Source organism: Talpa occidentalis, unplaced genomic scaffold, assembly GCF_014898055.3.
Source record: "Talpa occidentalis isolate TD23 unplaced genomic scaffold, MPIMG_talOcc4v2.1 talOcc4.12, whole genome shotgun sequence".
Classification (NCBI taxonomy): Eukaryota; Metazoa; Chordata; class Mammalia; order Eulipotyphla; family Talpidae; genus Talpa; species Talpa occidentalis.
The window spans coordinates 8,090,521-8,105,176 of NW_023601212.1; the positions used below are offsets into that span (position 1 = coordinate 8,090,521).

The 14,656-nt window shown below is 57.3% G+C and overlaps 1 protein-coding gene across 7 annotated transcripts in view; it reads right to left on the bottom strand.

Annotated features, from left to right (window-relative positions):
- Positions 1–14,656, bottom strand: part of PIP5K1C (phosphatidylinositol-4-phosphate 5-kinase type 1 gamma) — a 52,600-nt gene that overhangs the window by 17,370 nt on the left and 20,574 nt on the right. For 6 of the 7 annotated variants that reach the window (XM_037505064.2, XM_054693053.1, XM_037505065.2 and 3 more), the window contains exons 2-8: positions 10,808–10,839; positions 9,103–9,195; positions 7,322–7,452; positions 6,167–6,284; positions 2,850–3,002; positions 1,099–1,398; positions 12–217 (exon numbers count right to left, since the gene is read on the bottom strand). In XM_037505064.2, coding sequence (XP_037360961.1) covers positions 12–217; positions 1,099–1,398; positions 2,850–3,002; positions 6,167–6,284; positions 7,322–7,452; positions 9,103–9,195; positions 10,808–10,839 — 1,033 coding nt within the window. Of the gene's footprint in view, positions 1–11; positions 218–1,098; positions 1,399–2,849; positions 3,003–6,166; positions 6,285–7,321; positions 7,453–9,102; positions 9,196–10,807; positions 13,279–14,656 lie in introns of those variants that run through there. The other variant, XM_037505063.2, reaches the window with a different exon arrangement.

The following is a 14,656-nucleotide window of genomic DNA, read 5'->3' on the forward strand; positions in this document are numbered from 1 at the left end:
GCACCACCTACGTGTCATCTGTCTCGATGGCCTCCCCGCGTGCAGCACCGCCCTGGATGGACTCCATGGCTGTGGAGTATAGCGCCTTTTGGCCTAGGGGCCGCTTCTCATCTGAGGTGCTCTGGGCGCCCTCGGCCTGCCGCTCCCGCTCCTGCTGGTCCATGTTGTGCACACCCAGCAGCAGGCTGTAGTCCATGATCTTGAAGCTCTCCAGCACCTGGGGGTTGGGGGTGGTCAGAGGCACACAGCCTACCCCCATCCCTAAATACCTGCCCCCAAGCTCAGTGTGCCCCGAGCTGCATGCTCGGGTCTGTGTCACTCAGTGCCCACAGCCATGTGGGAGGTCCACCATCACCATTTCAAAGACCAGGCGACAGAGGGGCCGAGGAAAATGGTGGCAGAGCTGGGAAGGGAATCGGGGGGGATGTTGGGATGCAGTGTCTAACCCTGAGGCTAGGCCACCTCTCAGTCTAAGACAGTTTTCTTCTTCCTGATAGAGGGGCCGACCAAGGTGTGTGGTCACTTGGTCCCTGGGACCTGGAAGACATAGGGCCCTGCCTTGTCTTAGCAGATTCCAGGGGACTTTATGTGACATTGGCAAAGGGGTCTGGGAGCTGGAGACAGTGGGCTGAAGGAGGCTAGAGATTCAGGGCAGAGGACCCATGCCCAGCCCCTGGACGACTGGGTATCTCAGGCAGGGAGGCCGCTCATCAAGCCTCCATCTCCTCATCTCTAGATGGCTAAGTGGCCTGAGCTGCCAGGTGGCAAGTAGTGGGGGAGGGGTAAACTGAGATTGCAGGAGTTCAGAAGGGGCCCTCACAGGGGGTGCTTTTGCCCAGAAAGCACCTGACTATGGAAGAGGGCGGCATAGCGTGCACCACACGTGAGTCTGAGGGAGCGAAGGTCAGGGCCATGGAAACCTCAGGCAGCTTCTGAGGCTTTGGCTCCAAGGCAGGAAGATGCCTGCTTCCAGGCACGGAGCAGACTGAGCATGAGGGGGTGGCTGGGGGCTGTGTGTCCTTATTGTAAAGATGGGGACATGGGGCTCAGGAGGTGAGGGCCCTCAAGCATGAGGGGTCCTCCACAGACGCGCCTCACCAGGCAGTCCCGCTGCAGCGTCTTGACGAGCGCGGAGAAGGTGTCGGCATCCAGCAGCAGCCCCTCAGGCATGTCCTGGATGAAGTCCAGGTCCTTGTAGGTGGGGATGCTCTTCTCCTTCTCCTTCTTGCTGGCCCGCCGCTTATACGTGGAGCCCTTGAGGTCAAACTTGAGGTGCATCTTGACCACGCGGGGCAGGATGTTGTTCATCACCACCACTCGAATGTTCTTGCCCCCCGACTGCACACAGTAGAGCCCATAGAACTTGGGCAGCAGTGTCCGCGGGTTCTGGTTGAGGTTCTGGGGGGGAGGGTGTATAGGAAAGAAGGTCAATGGGGATCTGTCAGGGCTACTTCCACTTGCAGGCCTTGCTCAGGACCGCTGGCTAGCAGGGTGCCAGGGAGACAGGACTGGCAGACGGCTCCTGCCCCAGAGCTGCTCAGCCTGTGCTAGGCCCCACCCGCACACCTGCCTGCTTCCCACTTGCACCTCAGGCATCCCACCCGAGGCTACCGCCTCACAAAGCCTGTCTTAACCCCCCCAAGCTTGGCCCTCACTCTGTCCTCCACAACACCCTGACTTTACATGGGTCACCCCAGCCAGTTTTATTCTTCCTCTCCACCTCCCCGTGGAAGCACCAGGCCCGGCAAGAGGTGGCCTTTACATAAAGTGCCCACGTGGGACGCTCCCGAGAAGTCTGAGCCAGGCTTTGAAACGTCAGACCCAGGCTCCCTACTTCCCGGCCAACCTTGGGGACACAGAAGGCACAGCCCCCACCAGGGCAGGGGCTGGCAGTGAGCCACAAGTTCTCATACCACTGTGAGCTGTGAATGGCTTAACATTGTTGAAAGGCTAAAAAAACTCAAAGAAAAACAGTGTCTGTGACACAGGAAACTACATGAGATGCACATTTCAGGATCCATAACTAAAGTTTTATTGGCACAAAGCCGTGCCTGCCCGCCACGTTCTCTATAGTGCTTTCCTGAGCTAAGAGGTAGAGACAGGCTCTTTACAGAAACTTTGCCCACCTTTCTTCGATCTTCAAGCATCAGATGTGACAGATAAGGGATACCCCAAAAGGGAGATGAGTTAACCTGTCTCCACACCCATCAGCACTCGCCAGGAGCCCTAGTCATGGCTCAGGGCCCCTGCAAGCTGGCCGACCACAAACCTGAGCCTCCTGCTACACGCCCCACCCAGGGTCCTGATGTGCCCTCTGGGGTCATGAGTCACACGTGGAAAGAGAGGCGGTCCAGCAGTCAGCCGTCTGTGAGATGCCAGCTGGCGCCCAGCCCCTCCTCCCTTACATCTGAGTCACTGACTGCCGAGACACTTGGCCCACAAAGCCACAATTTCTGGGACTCACGACTCAGGGGTGTTGGTGGAGCAGGGATTGGGGGAGCAAGCAGGGCCAATGCCCACCCCTCACCCTGCCAGGGGATAGCAACCAGGCCCAGACAGTAGTACCTGCTTGCCACATATGGGTGAACCACCTGGGGGGACCCAAGGGTGAGGGTCCAGATGCCCACAAAGGCTCCCTTGGTGGTGGTTGAGCCTAGGGACTCTGGGGACCCATCTGCCAATCTCGGACCATGTGCGGAGAGGGGGAGCAGAGCAGAAGGGCTGCACATGCCAGAGGGAAGAGAAGTTTTAAAGCTTGTGGGGGAAGCAGATGGGTCGGAAGGGTGTTTAAGGGTGCCCAGAAACTGGCCCAGCCCCTCAGAACCAACCAGAAAGCCTGTGATCCCTACCATGTAGTAGCCAGGTAGCAGCTTCTGCAGGAACTCAGCCTCCTTGTGCATCACGGTCTTGATGATGAACTCATCGTCGCTGGTGACGTAGAAGAGGGAACCGCTGGCACCGGGGTTGGACAGCTCGATCAGGGGCTCATTGCACAGTGAGTACTGAAGAAGGTGGAAGGCAAGTGAGTGGGGCAGGGTGTCAATGACCGCCCCCCACATACACACATAGGCCCAAAGCTAGTGGGCAAGCCCAGGATCACAGAATAGGCCCAAGGGAGCATCAGAGCCTGCGTGGGTCACTTGGCCCAGCTCAGCGTCCCTGAGCTGCCTGGTGCCATGCACACTGCCACATGTCTTGACACATTCTGGGGAAATGTGTCCTTAGGCACTGAGTGAACATCAGGTGGCACAAAAATGTCAGCAAACTTACAGCACCCCCTCCCTACCCCATCACTTAGGGACCCAGAACAACTCACACTAGCACTTTAGCCACTGTCTCTGAAGCAGTGGGGAAACTGAGTCAGGTCTTCAGGTCATGGTTCCTGAGCCCCTTGGATGGCCCACACCCCATTCTAGGTACTGGGGAGATGGTAATAAACTAAACAGGCTGAATTCCTGGCTCTTGGAGCCATAGGCTGGTTGGAGCCAGAAAGAAAAAAGACAACACATAACGGGTCAGAGAGCAGAAGAGGGTACAAGAAGATATCAGGTAGGGTCAAAGGGTAGTGAGTGAAGGTGGTTACGTGGACTGTTGGCTGGGAAGGCTGCGCCCTTCGAGGGGCCGACATCTGAACAAAAGAAAATGATGGCGTGCAAAGGCCCTGAGGCAGGAGTGTGTGGTGTGTCAGAGGAACAAGGAGGAGGGAGTGGCTGGAGGGCAGTATGTATGGCCGTGTGGCTTGTGGATGCCTGTGCTCAGAGGAGGCAGCTGGGTCATATCACCGAGGGTCCATGGGTCAAGTTGAGAAGGTTGGGTTTCATGCTCAAGGTAAGGAGACTCCACACTGAGGTTCAGACAGGAGGTGACTGATGTGATCTGTGTGTTACGGGCTCCCTCTGCACTGCAGGGCATAGGCAGGAGGCCCAGGTGAGCAGTGCGGGGGTCTGCTCCTGGGACAGCAGCAGAAGGGCAGGATTCCAAAGCACCCTGACAGCAGGCAGAGTCAATAAGACTCTGGCTGCAGGGAGAGCGCAGTTTAGGGAGGACTGAAGCTGATGCGTTTAAGATGCACCGTCACCAGCCTGGCCATCTGCTCATCTCTGCTCCACCCACAGCCAGGAGCCACAAATATCCATGAAACACAGAGGCCCACACTAGGTAGCTCTGTCCTCTCCCCACCACGGTGACCTCTCTGGGAGTTGGAGGACACACAGGCAGAGAAAGGATCTCCCAGGGTCTGGCATCACAGGCTGCAGGCAGTGGCCCCTGTGCAAGTCCTCAGTCCCCCTTGGTCACCTTGAACAGGGAGACCACAAACAGCCTAATCATCTTCCACTGGCATTTAAATAAGCAGAGAAAGTTCTGGAACCAAGTGCCAAACAGTGGCGGCCCTGGGGAGTAGCTTGGGGGGAATCAGGACTCAGCTGGGGGTGAGGGCGAGGTGGTGGTACTCATTTATTTCTGCCCATGAGCCAGATCATGGGCAGACAACACCCTGGCACACCCCTTCACCACTGGCATCCAAGGTAGCGCCCCCACAGGCACATGCCCTGACTCAGGACACAGCTTTGCCCGCCCATCTCAAGCCCTGCTGTCCTGAGCTGGGCACCTGCTGGGCCTCATTCAGGTGGGTCTCCATGAAGACAGGGTGACGTCCGAGCCTGCGCCATAGGTTCCATGAGGATTTGTACTGTTTACAGAGAGGGAAACTGAGACACGGAGAAGTGAAGAGACTGGCTTAAGGCCGATGGCTAAGACGAAAATTAAAATTAATGTCTGGAGGATGAATAGACAGGCTGGGCCCCCCCCCTGGCTCAGTGGCTGCAGGATATGGGCCCCAGCAGGGAAGGGGACAAGGCTGGCGTGCCCTTGGGCTCTGAGAGCCTGAGCTGGCTTTGCGCCTGCAATTCAGGGGGTTCTGGCACAAGGGCTAAAGGACATCACTCCCCTCCACATGACACCCCATTTTCTTGGTACATCCTAGAGCTTACTCCCTCCACAGCTGACCTCCAAATGGGCCCTACTGCCAACCCTCGTCCACCCTGAGTGGTCCCCTGGGACACAGACACCCACTTCTGGCTCTTGTCCCCACCCCCAGAATCTTCCACCAGGTGTCAGCCCGAGCAGTAGCCTCCATGACTACAACTGATGCGACGCTAGCCCCCCACCCTCCTCCAGGAATGAGAACACCCATCAAATCACAGAGGCTGCCGGTATCTCCCATGCCCAGCGCTGACATCAGTGCGCTCAGGGCCCAGGAAGAGCCAGCACCGTGGGCAGAACACCACCAGACCCGCCTGCCCGTGCTTTTCCTCATGCTCATTACCCAGTGGTGCCCGGTCCTGTGGGAGACCAAGGAGAGCTCGCCTCCCCCAGGATGAGCAGACAAATGAAAGCTGGAGGTCAGCAAGGCAGGGCCAGCTATCCAAACACCTTGGGGTCACACCAGACCACTGAGGTGCCTGAACTTGCTTTTATTACATTCAAACCAAGACCCCAGGCATCTCCATGACTTCACTCTGTTGCCAGAGTAATTGGTTCATGCCCCACTAATGGACATGGAGGCCTTTTTTCCTGCTCTTATAAGTAACAGGCTTCCAACTAGAACCCAGGAAAGCCAGGGGTCGTTTCCACTTAAGAACCACGGAACTGTGCACAAACACCTGTGTCCAAAGGGAGTGTCTCCGTGGAGCTGGAGGGGAGAAGGGGCAATTCATGTGACAGGGCTGCTAGGCTCAAGAGGCCCAGGTCTTTGTCTGGGTCTTGGCCACCATGACTCCAGATTCCAATGATGCTGAGAACTGGGGGTTACACATGCCCCTGGCCAGAGCAGAAGAAGCTTCTCTCTGAAGGGCATGGCTTGCAGGGCACAGGATTCCTGCAACACAAGGTCTACCCAACATGCAGCAAACACGCTCTTGTGGGCAAAAGCCAGGAGATCCGAGGGTGGCCCTCAGGACTGAAGCTGGTGGTAGATCAAACACGGCAAGACCCTCACTAAGCACCTGGCAGTGACCCCTCCCCACCCAGCCGCACACTGTGAGCAAAGAACCTGGCCAAGGTTGGCCTAGCTCCGGCCTGGAGCAGCTGACCCGGCACACCAGTGGTATAGCACCTGCAGCTCAATAGGCACTGACGAGAGGCCAGCAACAGCCAGTGCACTCACCAGGTAGTCGTCCGGTCGGATGCCAAAGAGTTCCCGGAAGTAGCGGAAGGCGACAGGTGCGTAGGTCTTGAACCTGAAGTCCTGGAAGTGGTGGGCAGGGGTGAGATTGCTGCCTTCACTGTGGAGGAAGGACCAGAAGGACACTGTGAGGGGCGGCCACTCTGTAGGCACCCCGCCTCATTTCCCGGACCCTCAAAGGCCCAACCTTCCCAGGTCAAGGACAGTGCTTCTAGCTGCCAAATTACAAGGGATTCTCAAAATGGCTGATCAGAAAAGTAACAAGGGGCTCCCAAGGGCACAAGAGCTACCCCCTACTAGCCATCTTCCTCTCTTCACTAGCGACAGAGACCACATTGTCGGACCACTCAGACTAGCCCCTGCCGGGACTCACTTGCAGCGTGGGGAGGTCACATGACCACGTGGGTGAGTAGAGCAAAAATCAACTACGTCATTTCCTAGTTCTGCCCTTAAAGGAAAGAAGCCCATGCTCCCCTTCTCCTCCTCCTTCCTTCTGTAGGGACAAGATGTAACAGCAGAGGCCCAGGCCGTCACCCTGGAATGCTGGCTAGCAAGTCTGCACATTAAGGATGACAAGCAACTAGAAGGAACCCAGGCCCCTGGCTGTGCAGCGCCACCTTACCAGCTGGGGTTGCCCAACAGTATTTTACTGTCTTCCCCTCGCCACTTTTTTTTTTTTAAAAGATTTATTTATTTATACAAGCACTGGGTACAGTCAGAAGCGCGGGAGGGTGAGAGAATTCACCAGAGTCAGAGCAGGGAGCAGAGCAGGCAGACTGACAAAGTACACTGCTGAGGGGAGCAGCGGGCGGCAGGAGAGGTCTGCGTGCTATGTGGGACCCTCACCCGGTGGCCGGGGACCGAACCAGCACTGCAGAGGCTGTGGGCAGCTTTGCAACCCAGCGCTCAACCGCTGCACCACCAGGGAGGACCCCCACCTCACCACTTTTTAAACCAGTATTGTACCAAGTCCCCCCTGACTGATACCCAGCTGGCCCTCAAGGCCAAAGACACACCTGCAATGGTCTGTGCCGTTTTCAGCAGAGAAGGGAGATGGGAGAATAGGCCGCTGTCTTACAGGGCCCGCTGCCAAAGGCGTGAGGCTACCACTGCAGGTAAGGAAGCCAGAGGACATACCTGGGGAAGAAGATGCTCTCCACCACGTAGAAGTCCTGCATGAGCACGTCGCGCTCTGGCTTGGAGCTCAGGTTGCCCACAGTGTAGCCAATGCCCAGCTGGATGGCACCCTTCAGGGTGGAGGAGGTGGTCTGCGGGAATAACCATGCATCAGGGTCCCGAGGATTCATCCCTGCCCACCTCTTCTCCCCTGGGAGAGAGACAGAAGAGAAATACCCTGGGACAGGGAGGGCGACGGAGGGTGTCCAGCCTGTAGCTTGACCCACCAAAGCTGTGTGGGAACTTGTCACAGCCGCTGGCCTCACTTAAGACATACAACCTTGTGGCTCAGATTGCCACCCTATGCAGACCCAAGGCCTGTTTCTACAAAAGTTCCGGAAGGTTCCAACATCTCAAAGCTGTCCCTACCCAGTCAGGGTCTATCCACTGTCAGGGTTTTCTTTGTGGGGGGAGGCACAATTTACTGAATGAAGCCTCATTTCTTTTCTACAGACTTGGGGTCCTTCTAATCACTTAGTGCGTGATTCACACCGTCACGATAGGCACTGACATCGCCTGACCATGCTCTCTGTGCTCGACACCCTCGAGACATCCTCAACAGAGCACACTTTCTCCAAAGACACATGGGGCGGTGAGCCAGAAGGTACTGCCCTCCACCAGCCATCAGGGAAATGCAAACCCAAGCCAGTGAGGCGGTCACTGTGAGGATGGATGTGATGACGGGCGGACAACGGCAAGCGCTGCGAAGAGGCGGAGGAGCTGGCGGGAGTGGGAAATGCAGTGGCTCCCGTGGAAAAGTCTGGCAGGTCTCCACAAGTTACACATGGAGTTTCCATCTGACCAGCAACTCCACTCTTCTGTATCTCCCCCAAAGAGAGAAAACCACACTCTGCACAAAAACTTGTACAAAAATGGTCGCAGTGGCACACCTCACAACAGCCAAAGGGCGTAACAACGTAAGCGTCCATCAAGGGGTGAACAAACACACACGCTGTGTCCTCCCACACAGGGCAACATGATGCAGTCACCAGGAGGGCAGCTCTGCCTTGCTACCGTGGGGAGGGACCTCGAACACATAACGCTCAGGGAGAGAAGCCAGACACAAAGGAATACACAGCGTGTGCCCACTGACGTGAAATGCCCAGAAAAGGCAAGCTCACAGACAGAAAGTGGAAGGTTCACGGGTGCTAGGAACTGGGGGAGGGAACGCTGATGTAGACAAGGCTTCCTTTAGTGGTGATGGAATGTTCTAGAACAGACTGTAGTGATGATTGCACAACTCTGTGAATACACCCAACTGCAAACTTCAAAAGGGTTGATCACGTGGTGTGTATATTCTCAGCAAAGTTGCTACAGTCAGGAGATAAAGCTGAGGCGGACAAGGCTGACAGCTCCAGGCTCTGGGGTTCCTTGGTCACTCTCCTGGCTTCAGAACTTTCTATCAGTGTCGCATTTGAGCTGCATTTTCCAAGGGAAGGGGAGGGAACTGCGTTTCCTTTCTCTAGATGAGGCAGCAGTATTGGGGGACTGCGTGTCATGAGCTCACAGGCTAGCCTCGGAAGACGCTGCCCAGTAGCCCACCCATTCGGTGACGACACGTGGGAGGACCTCCCCTGGACTAAGGATTTTGCATCAAGAGGCCCCACAGACAGCACCTGCCTTGATACAAGTGACCATGGTCCCTGCCCACCCACCCTACCCCAGGGGAGCCTGGGGGAGCCTGTGTGTGTGTTGGGAGTAGATGACCACCCTCCCAATTCAGCTAAAGGCACAGGAAGAACCTTCTTGTAGGTGGTTTCACCAGAGGCATCCACACCCCGATGACCCAGCTTCTTCCCATGGGCAGGGCCCAGCTGCCCGCTCATCAAGGGGACCTGCAGAAGAGGAAGCAGGAAGTGTTAAAAATCAGCAAGGAAGCGCCACTGCCCGGGTCAAAATGTTCTGGAAATCCTGGCAAGAGGGGGGCTTAGTCACCATGCCCAGCTGGCTCCCTGGCTGGCCATGTGGGGCCGGTGTGGACAGGCTCTGGAGCAGAAAGGGTGACCCAACACCACAGGGGTTAATGCCAAACACCCACAAGGGTCCATACCAAGACCGGCACTTGTGGACCCTTGAGAAGAGCAGGGAGAGAGGCAACCCCGACCTGACCGTGTGTGCGGGGAGAGTCCTGATTTCAGTCTCTGCCCTGGGCACTGCTGGCACTGGGGCCTTGTCAATGGGCACTGGGCACTGTGGGATGTTCAACAACCCCCCCCAGTCCCTATCCACTCAATAGGGACAGCTATGACAGGCAAGACAAGGGTCACCCCAGCAAATACCTGTGAAAGCCACAGACTCTGTGTGCAACTTCACAGGGGAGAATGAGGAAAGGGACCGTGGCATTTGAAGAAACAGGGAAGCCAGCTCAGCCTGGGGTTAGAGACAGGAGCCGGGTGCCCCTGTGGTGGCTCCACCATCACTGAGATTTAAGAGGCACCCACTGTGTTTATCTGACACCATTTAAAGAGCCCACACAGTCCTTCGTGCCCTATCTGCACTGTCCCCACATGGGGTTCCAGGAAGCTTCCTGAATGCCTCCACCCACCATGGCGCCTCTGCCTTGTGCCCCATGTTCTGAACATTGGCCACCAGGGGGCGGCCTCTCCTTAGGAATTGCGGGCTCTGTCCCTCCATATCTCTCCCTGGCTGGTCACTGCCCGCCTATTGCCTGGGCCTGGGCCTGGGCCTGGGCCTTCCAGGGGCCCGGGCAGGTGGATAAAGTCCTTAGGAGGAGCCCATGTGGCAGGTGGCATCCTAGGAGAGGAGACTAGGCTTCAAGGGGACACAGGGCGCTCAGGTCCAAAGGGCCAGGGGACTTTTCTGGCAACGCAGGCATAGCAAACACACCTGGCTGCTTCTAACCCTTGGCTGCTTCCTGGAAAATGGGCTCAGATATGACTCCACAGGCCGCTCTCAAGAGTGACGGGACACTCTAAGCAGGGACAGTGCTTGTCCCACCTGCGCCGCTTGAGCTGAGGACTGCCAGCCTGGGGCTCACAGGCAGCCCCACCATCACCACCAGGAGACACGCTTGGGAAAAGGCTGGGAGACAGTGAAGACAGCTGGTAGGGGTGGGGTGGAGGAAAAGAGACCCGCACTAGTGTGCGAGGCCGCGGGAGAAGGGGCACCACACACTGGAGGATAAAGGGCTGCCCTTTCAACCCCGTGCTCGGGGACACTGCCCTCATGGAGGTCCCACTTGGTCTCCCCACTCTCTCTTCTCCCTCATTACCCAGAGTGGGTCCTAGGCTGCTTCCTTCCCCAGCCCCTCACCACTACCCCCAAAACCAAGACAATGGCTGGACACTTTACCAACACTTGGGGCTCAGAGAGGGCAGTAAGTTACCCAAGGTCATATAGGAGGGCAAAGCTGGGCCAGGTACAATCTAGACTCCTCCTCAACCTCTTCTAGGAGGAGGTGGTCAGTGGGGCCCATAGGACACTCACCTCAGTGGGGGCTGTCTTCTTCTGGGCTAAACCTGAGGGAGAGATGAAAGATCAGATTGGACATGCCAGGTGGCCATCCACCTCACCGAGGGGCCCTACCCTCTGTGCCAGGGTCTCCAAGGTGACACAGACCCTGTCCCTCCTTCACACACCTGGGAGTTCTCTGGGGAGGGACACAAGGACCTTGCGTGGGAAACGGTGGCCACAGACAGGACAGAGATGGCAGGAAAACAGGACTTTGACACCCCACACCCCCTGGGCATGGACCTCCCCAGAAGGGAGAAACAGTGGGGAGCAATCACCCCCAACTGTGACCCACCCTTTACACCAAAGACATGCGGATTAACTGAACTGACACAGTGCCGTCCACTCCACGGCGGGAGCTGCGGCATAACCCGGAGACTTGGCTCTCGAAGGAACTTGCCCTAACGAGGAGTGGCAAGGAGGACACAGCAGTGCGCCACACCTCGGGCCATGTGGCCTCTTCTCCGAGGCCCTCTGGTGAGGGCATGCTGGTGTTGTGGAGAGTGCTAGGGGCCTAGGTGGCTGTGGTTAGTGGGGAATGGCTGGACCCGGGATGGGGCAGTGGTGACAGTTCTCAGCCCCTCTCAAGGGAGTGAGCTGGAAAGTCAGCTGCCAGGCGCCACTCCGCACAGCACCCAGTGCCAGGACATAGCTCCGTGGGAGAGTCCCAGGGGAGGGGGCTCTCAATGAGGGGTGGGCGATGCTCCCCTCAGGACCCACCCTCCGCTGGCCTCGCTGAGTCTCTGCGTCAGCTTCTATGAGCGTTGTCATTCAGTGAGTGGTCAGCAGATGTGCAACCCATACAGCTGCACCTTGGTCCCCAGAACATGTGGATCTGCCACCTCACATGGCAAAGGGGACTTTGCAGAGGTGATGCAGTTGAGGCACCTGAGATGGGGAGCATCCTGCATTCCTGGGCAGTGAGGGGGGGGCCAGGGTGCTCATGAGAGTCCTCATAGAGGGAGGAAAAGGGCCCAAGGCAGAGAGTGGGGAAGGGCCTCAGGGCGCGGCTGGCTGTGAGGAGGAAGGGCCTGAGCCCAGGATGTGGCTCTTTGAGAAGCTGGAACAGGCAGGAGATGGGCCCCCTGGGGCCTGGGAAGAGCATCCTGCCCCCCTGTGCGGGCCAACCTGCTCCCACCCGGGAAACAAGTGTCAGACTCCCCACCCCTAGAAAGGGAGATGACACGGGAGTGTGGTTTCAGGCAAGTCTGCAGAGATTTGCTGCAGCTGCAACAGGAAACTCGTACGTGGGGTGTCTACCAAGTGTCAGCCTTGGGGGGAGGGAGGCAAGTGGTGACCAGGACAAACTTGCCTCCTTCCCACCTCAATGCTCACAAGGAGTGGCAGGGAAAGAATGGCTGGATAGTGGAGTGATGCCAGGGGGGCAATGTGAGGGTACAGGCAGGGGCTAGAGCAGCAAGAGAAGACTTGAGCTTGTACCGCAGGGGAGTGGGCGCTCTGGAGGGCAGTGGGCAGCTGGCAGGGACCTGCTCTGGTGCTCCCGGGCGCCCTCTGGTGGCTGCTGTGGGGAGGACAGGAGGGTGGGGTTGCAGAGAAGCAAGGGTGGAGGGGACTGGGCTGGCCCAGGCTGGAGAAGATGGGGTGGACCTGGTAGAGACACAGGAGGGGGGAGAAGTGGGCAGATTCTGGAAAGTTCTGAAGACAAACAGGCTGTGCTTACTGGAGGCGGAGTAAAGAAAAGCAAGGAGTCAAGAATGACTAAGGATTTTGACTGTAGCAATTAGGGAAGGACTAAGCTGCCTCAGCAGAGATGGGGGTGGGGGAGAAGCAAGTTCAGGGGGATGGTGAGGCACAGCGTGGCTGTAATGAGTATGAGATTCCCTGTAACCCTCCTTGTGGAGACTCTGAAGGACAGCTGGATCCTGAGTCTGGACCTCAACGGACTGTCAACAAGACTGTGGCATCGTGGGGACACAGACAGGGTTAGAGCCCAAAGAATGGATGAGTCTGGGGGAGGGGGAAGAAGGCCAAGGACCCAGTCCTAGGTACCAAAGGGGAGGGGAGGACACCCAGGTGAGGGTCAGTTTCTCAGGCCTGGGGCTATGGGGTAGGGGGAGGAAGGGTTGACTGTTAATAGGAACAGAATTCCTTCCATGACATGAGAATGTTCTAGAATAAATGACGGGTATGCAATACTGTGATTATATGCAAAACTGAATTGTACACTTGAAACTTAAACTTATGATAGATGAATGATACCTCAATTAAAGACACACCCAAGATACTGAGGCTCCGGCTGGGTCCTCTTCCAGCTCTGAGCACCAACTGTGCAGATACGAGGGGTTGGTCCAGATAAGGAAACTGTGGCTGGAGGTGCGCTTTAGGGATCACTAAAGGGGCATCCCCCAGGACAGTCTGAGGTGGGCACTTGCGCGGCTGATGGCAGCTGAATGGGACACCCCGGCCACATGAGGGTCACAGCAGGCCGTATGTGCCCATGGCAGCCCACGCATGGGGCTCCCAGCCCAGGCACTGGCCTCAGGGGCCAACCTGTGCTTCAGCCCATCCCAAGGCCCAGCCGGCGGCAAGCGGATGGCGGAAAAGGTCTGGAAAGTGACATAATATTTTCTTTGGCCACCCCACAGCAGAACAATTCATGAGCTTGCATCTGGGGTGTGGGGGAAGGAAGAGGAAAGAGGCAGGAAGTCACGGTGGACCACAGCGGAACATTCTAAAGCTCAGTTGGGGTGCTTGGCCTCTGAGACTTGTGTGGATTACCCTACTATCCCCCTTTTGGCTTCCCAGAGGCTCCTGGGTCTGGGGTCCACCGCCCCATCCTGGACTTTCCTGCCTTAGCAGTCCTGACACTACCCTGGTCTTCCGGTGCCCTATGGCCTGCGGAGGCCAGAGCAACGCCAACACTAGTGTCCCTCTAAAGTACTGGCTGGCTCTGCCCTGCCCCACAGCCATAACCCTTCAGACAGTCAGACCCTTCAGTGTCCCCCCACTTTGTGCCTGGGGTCTCTGTGCTGTCACTCTGTGGCTCCACCCCTTCTGCCTGACTTGCACACTGGTCAGCAAGGGGCAGGGATGAATACACGCTGGCCTGGGTGCACAGCAAGGTGGCAGGGCAGGATCTGAGAAGAGGGAGGGCTGGTTGGGGCCTGGGGCCACCTGACATGGTCACAAAGAGCAAGCGGAACCGGCAGGTGCAGTCCTACCTCTGCCTGGAAGGAACCCCCTCCCCTCCTGTCCCTAAGACAGCACCTATGTGTCAGGTTGCCTAGTATCCCCTTGTGGGGGTCACCTCGGTCACCTCCTTTCTTGTTTTCAGGGCCGTCCCCAATCCTGATGCCCACAGGCCGTGCTCACTTGCTAGGACCCTGTAAAACCCTGTACATCTGCCACCAAAGAGTGTTGTCGCCAGGGCCAGCCTCCCTGTTGCTCTTGCTGAAATCACAGGCCCAGGGTCTTCAGGCGTCCTCAGCAGACCCGCCCCCAGAGGAGCAGGCAGCTGCTCAAGGTCATAGCTGCAGGGGCTGGCAGGCAATTTCCTGCACAGCCTCAACCAGCAGCACCTGCAGGACCTAAGATGGCAGAGACCTTACCAAGATCCAAGTTCCTCCCAGCCCAGGATGTGACCAATTATCTTCTGAATGAGCCACCCTGTTTTCAAGGAAATTAAGTTTTAAAAATAGCCTGGGGAGGGGGAAGTGTAACCTGACAGAGGGGTGACGCGGGAGAGCAGGCTCTATGCAGCCCCCAGGCAGGATGAACCTCAAGAGCACAGCTGTGCCACAGGACTGGGCTCCCCTTAACAGACACCTGCAAGTGTTTGTTGACTGGCTGACAGATGGGTGGACA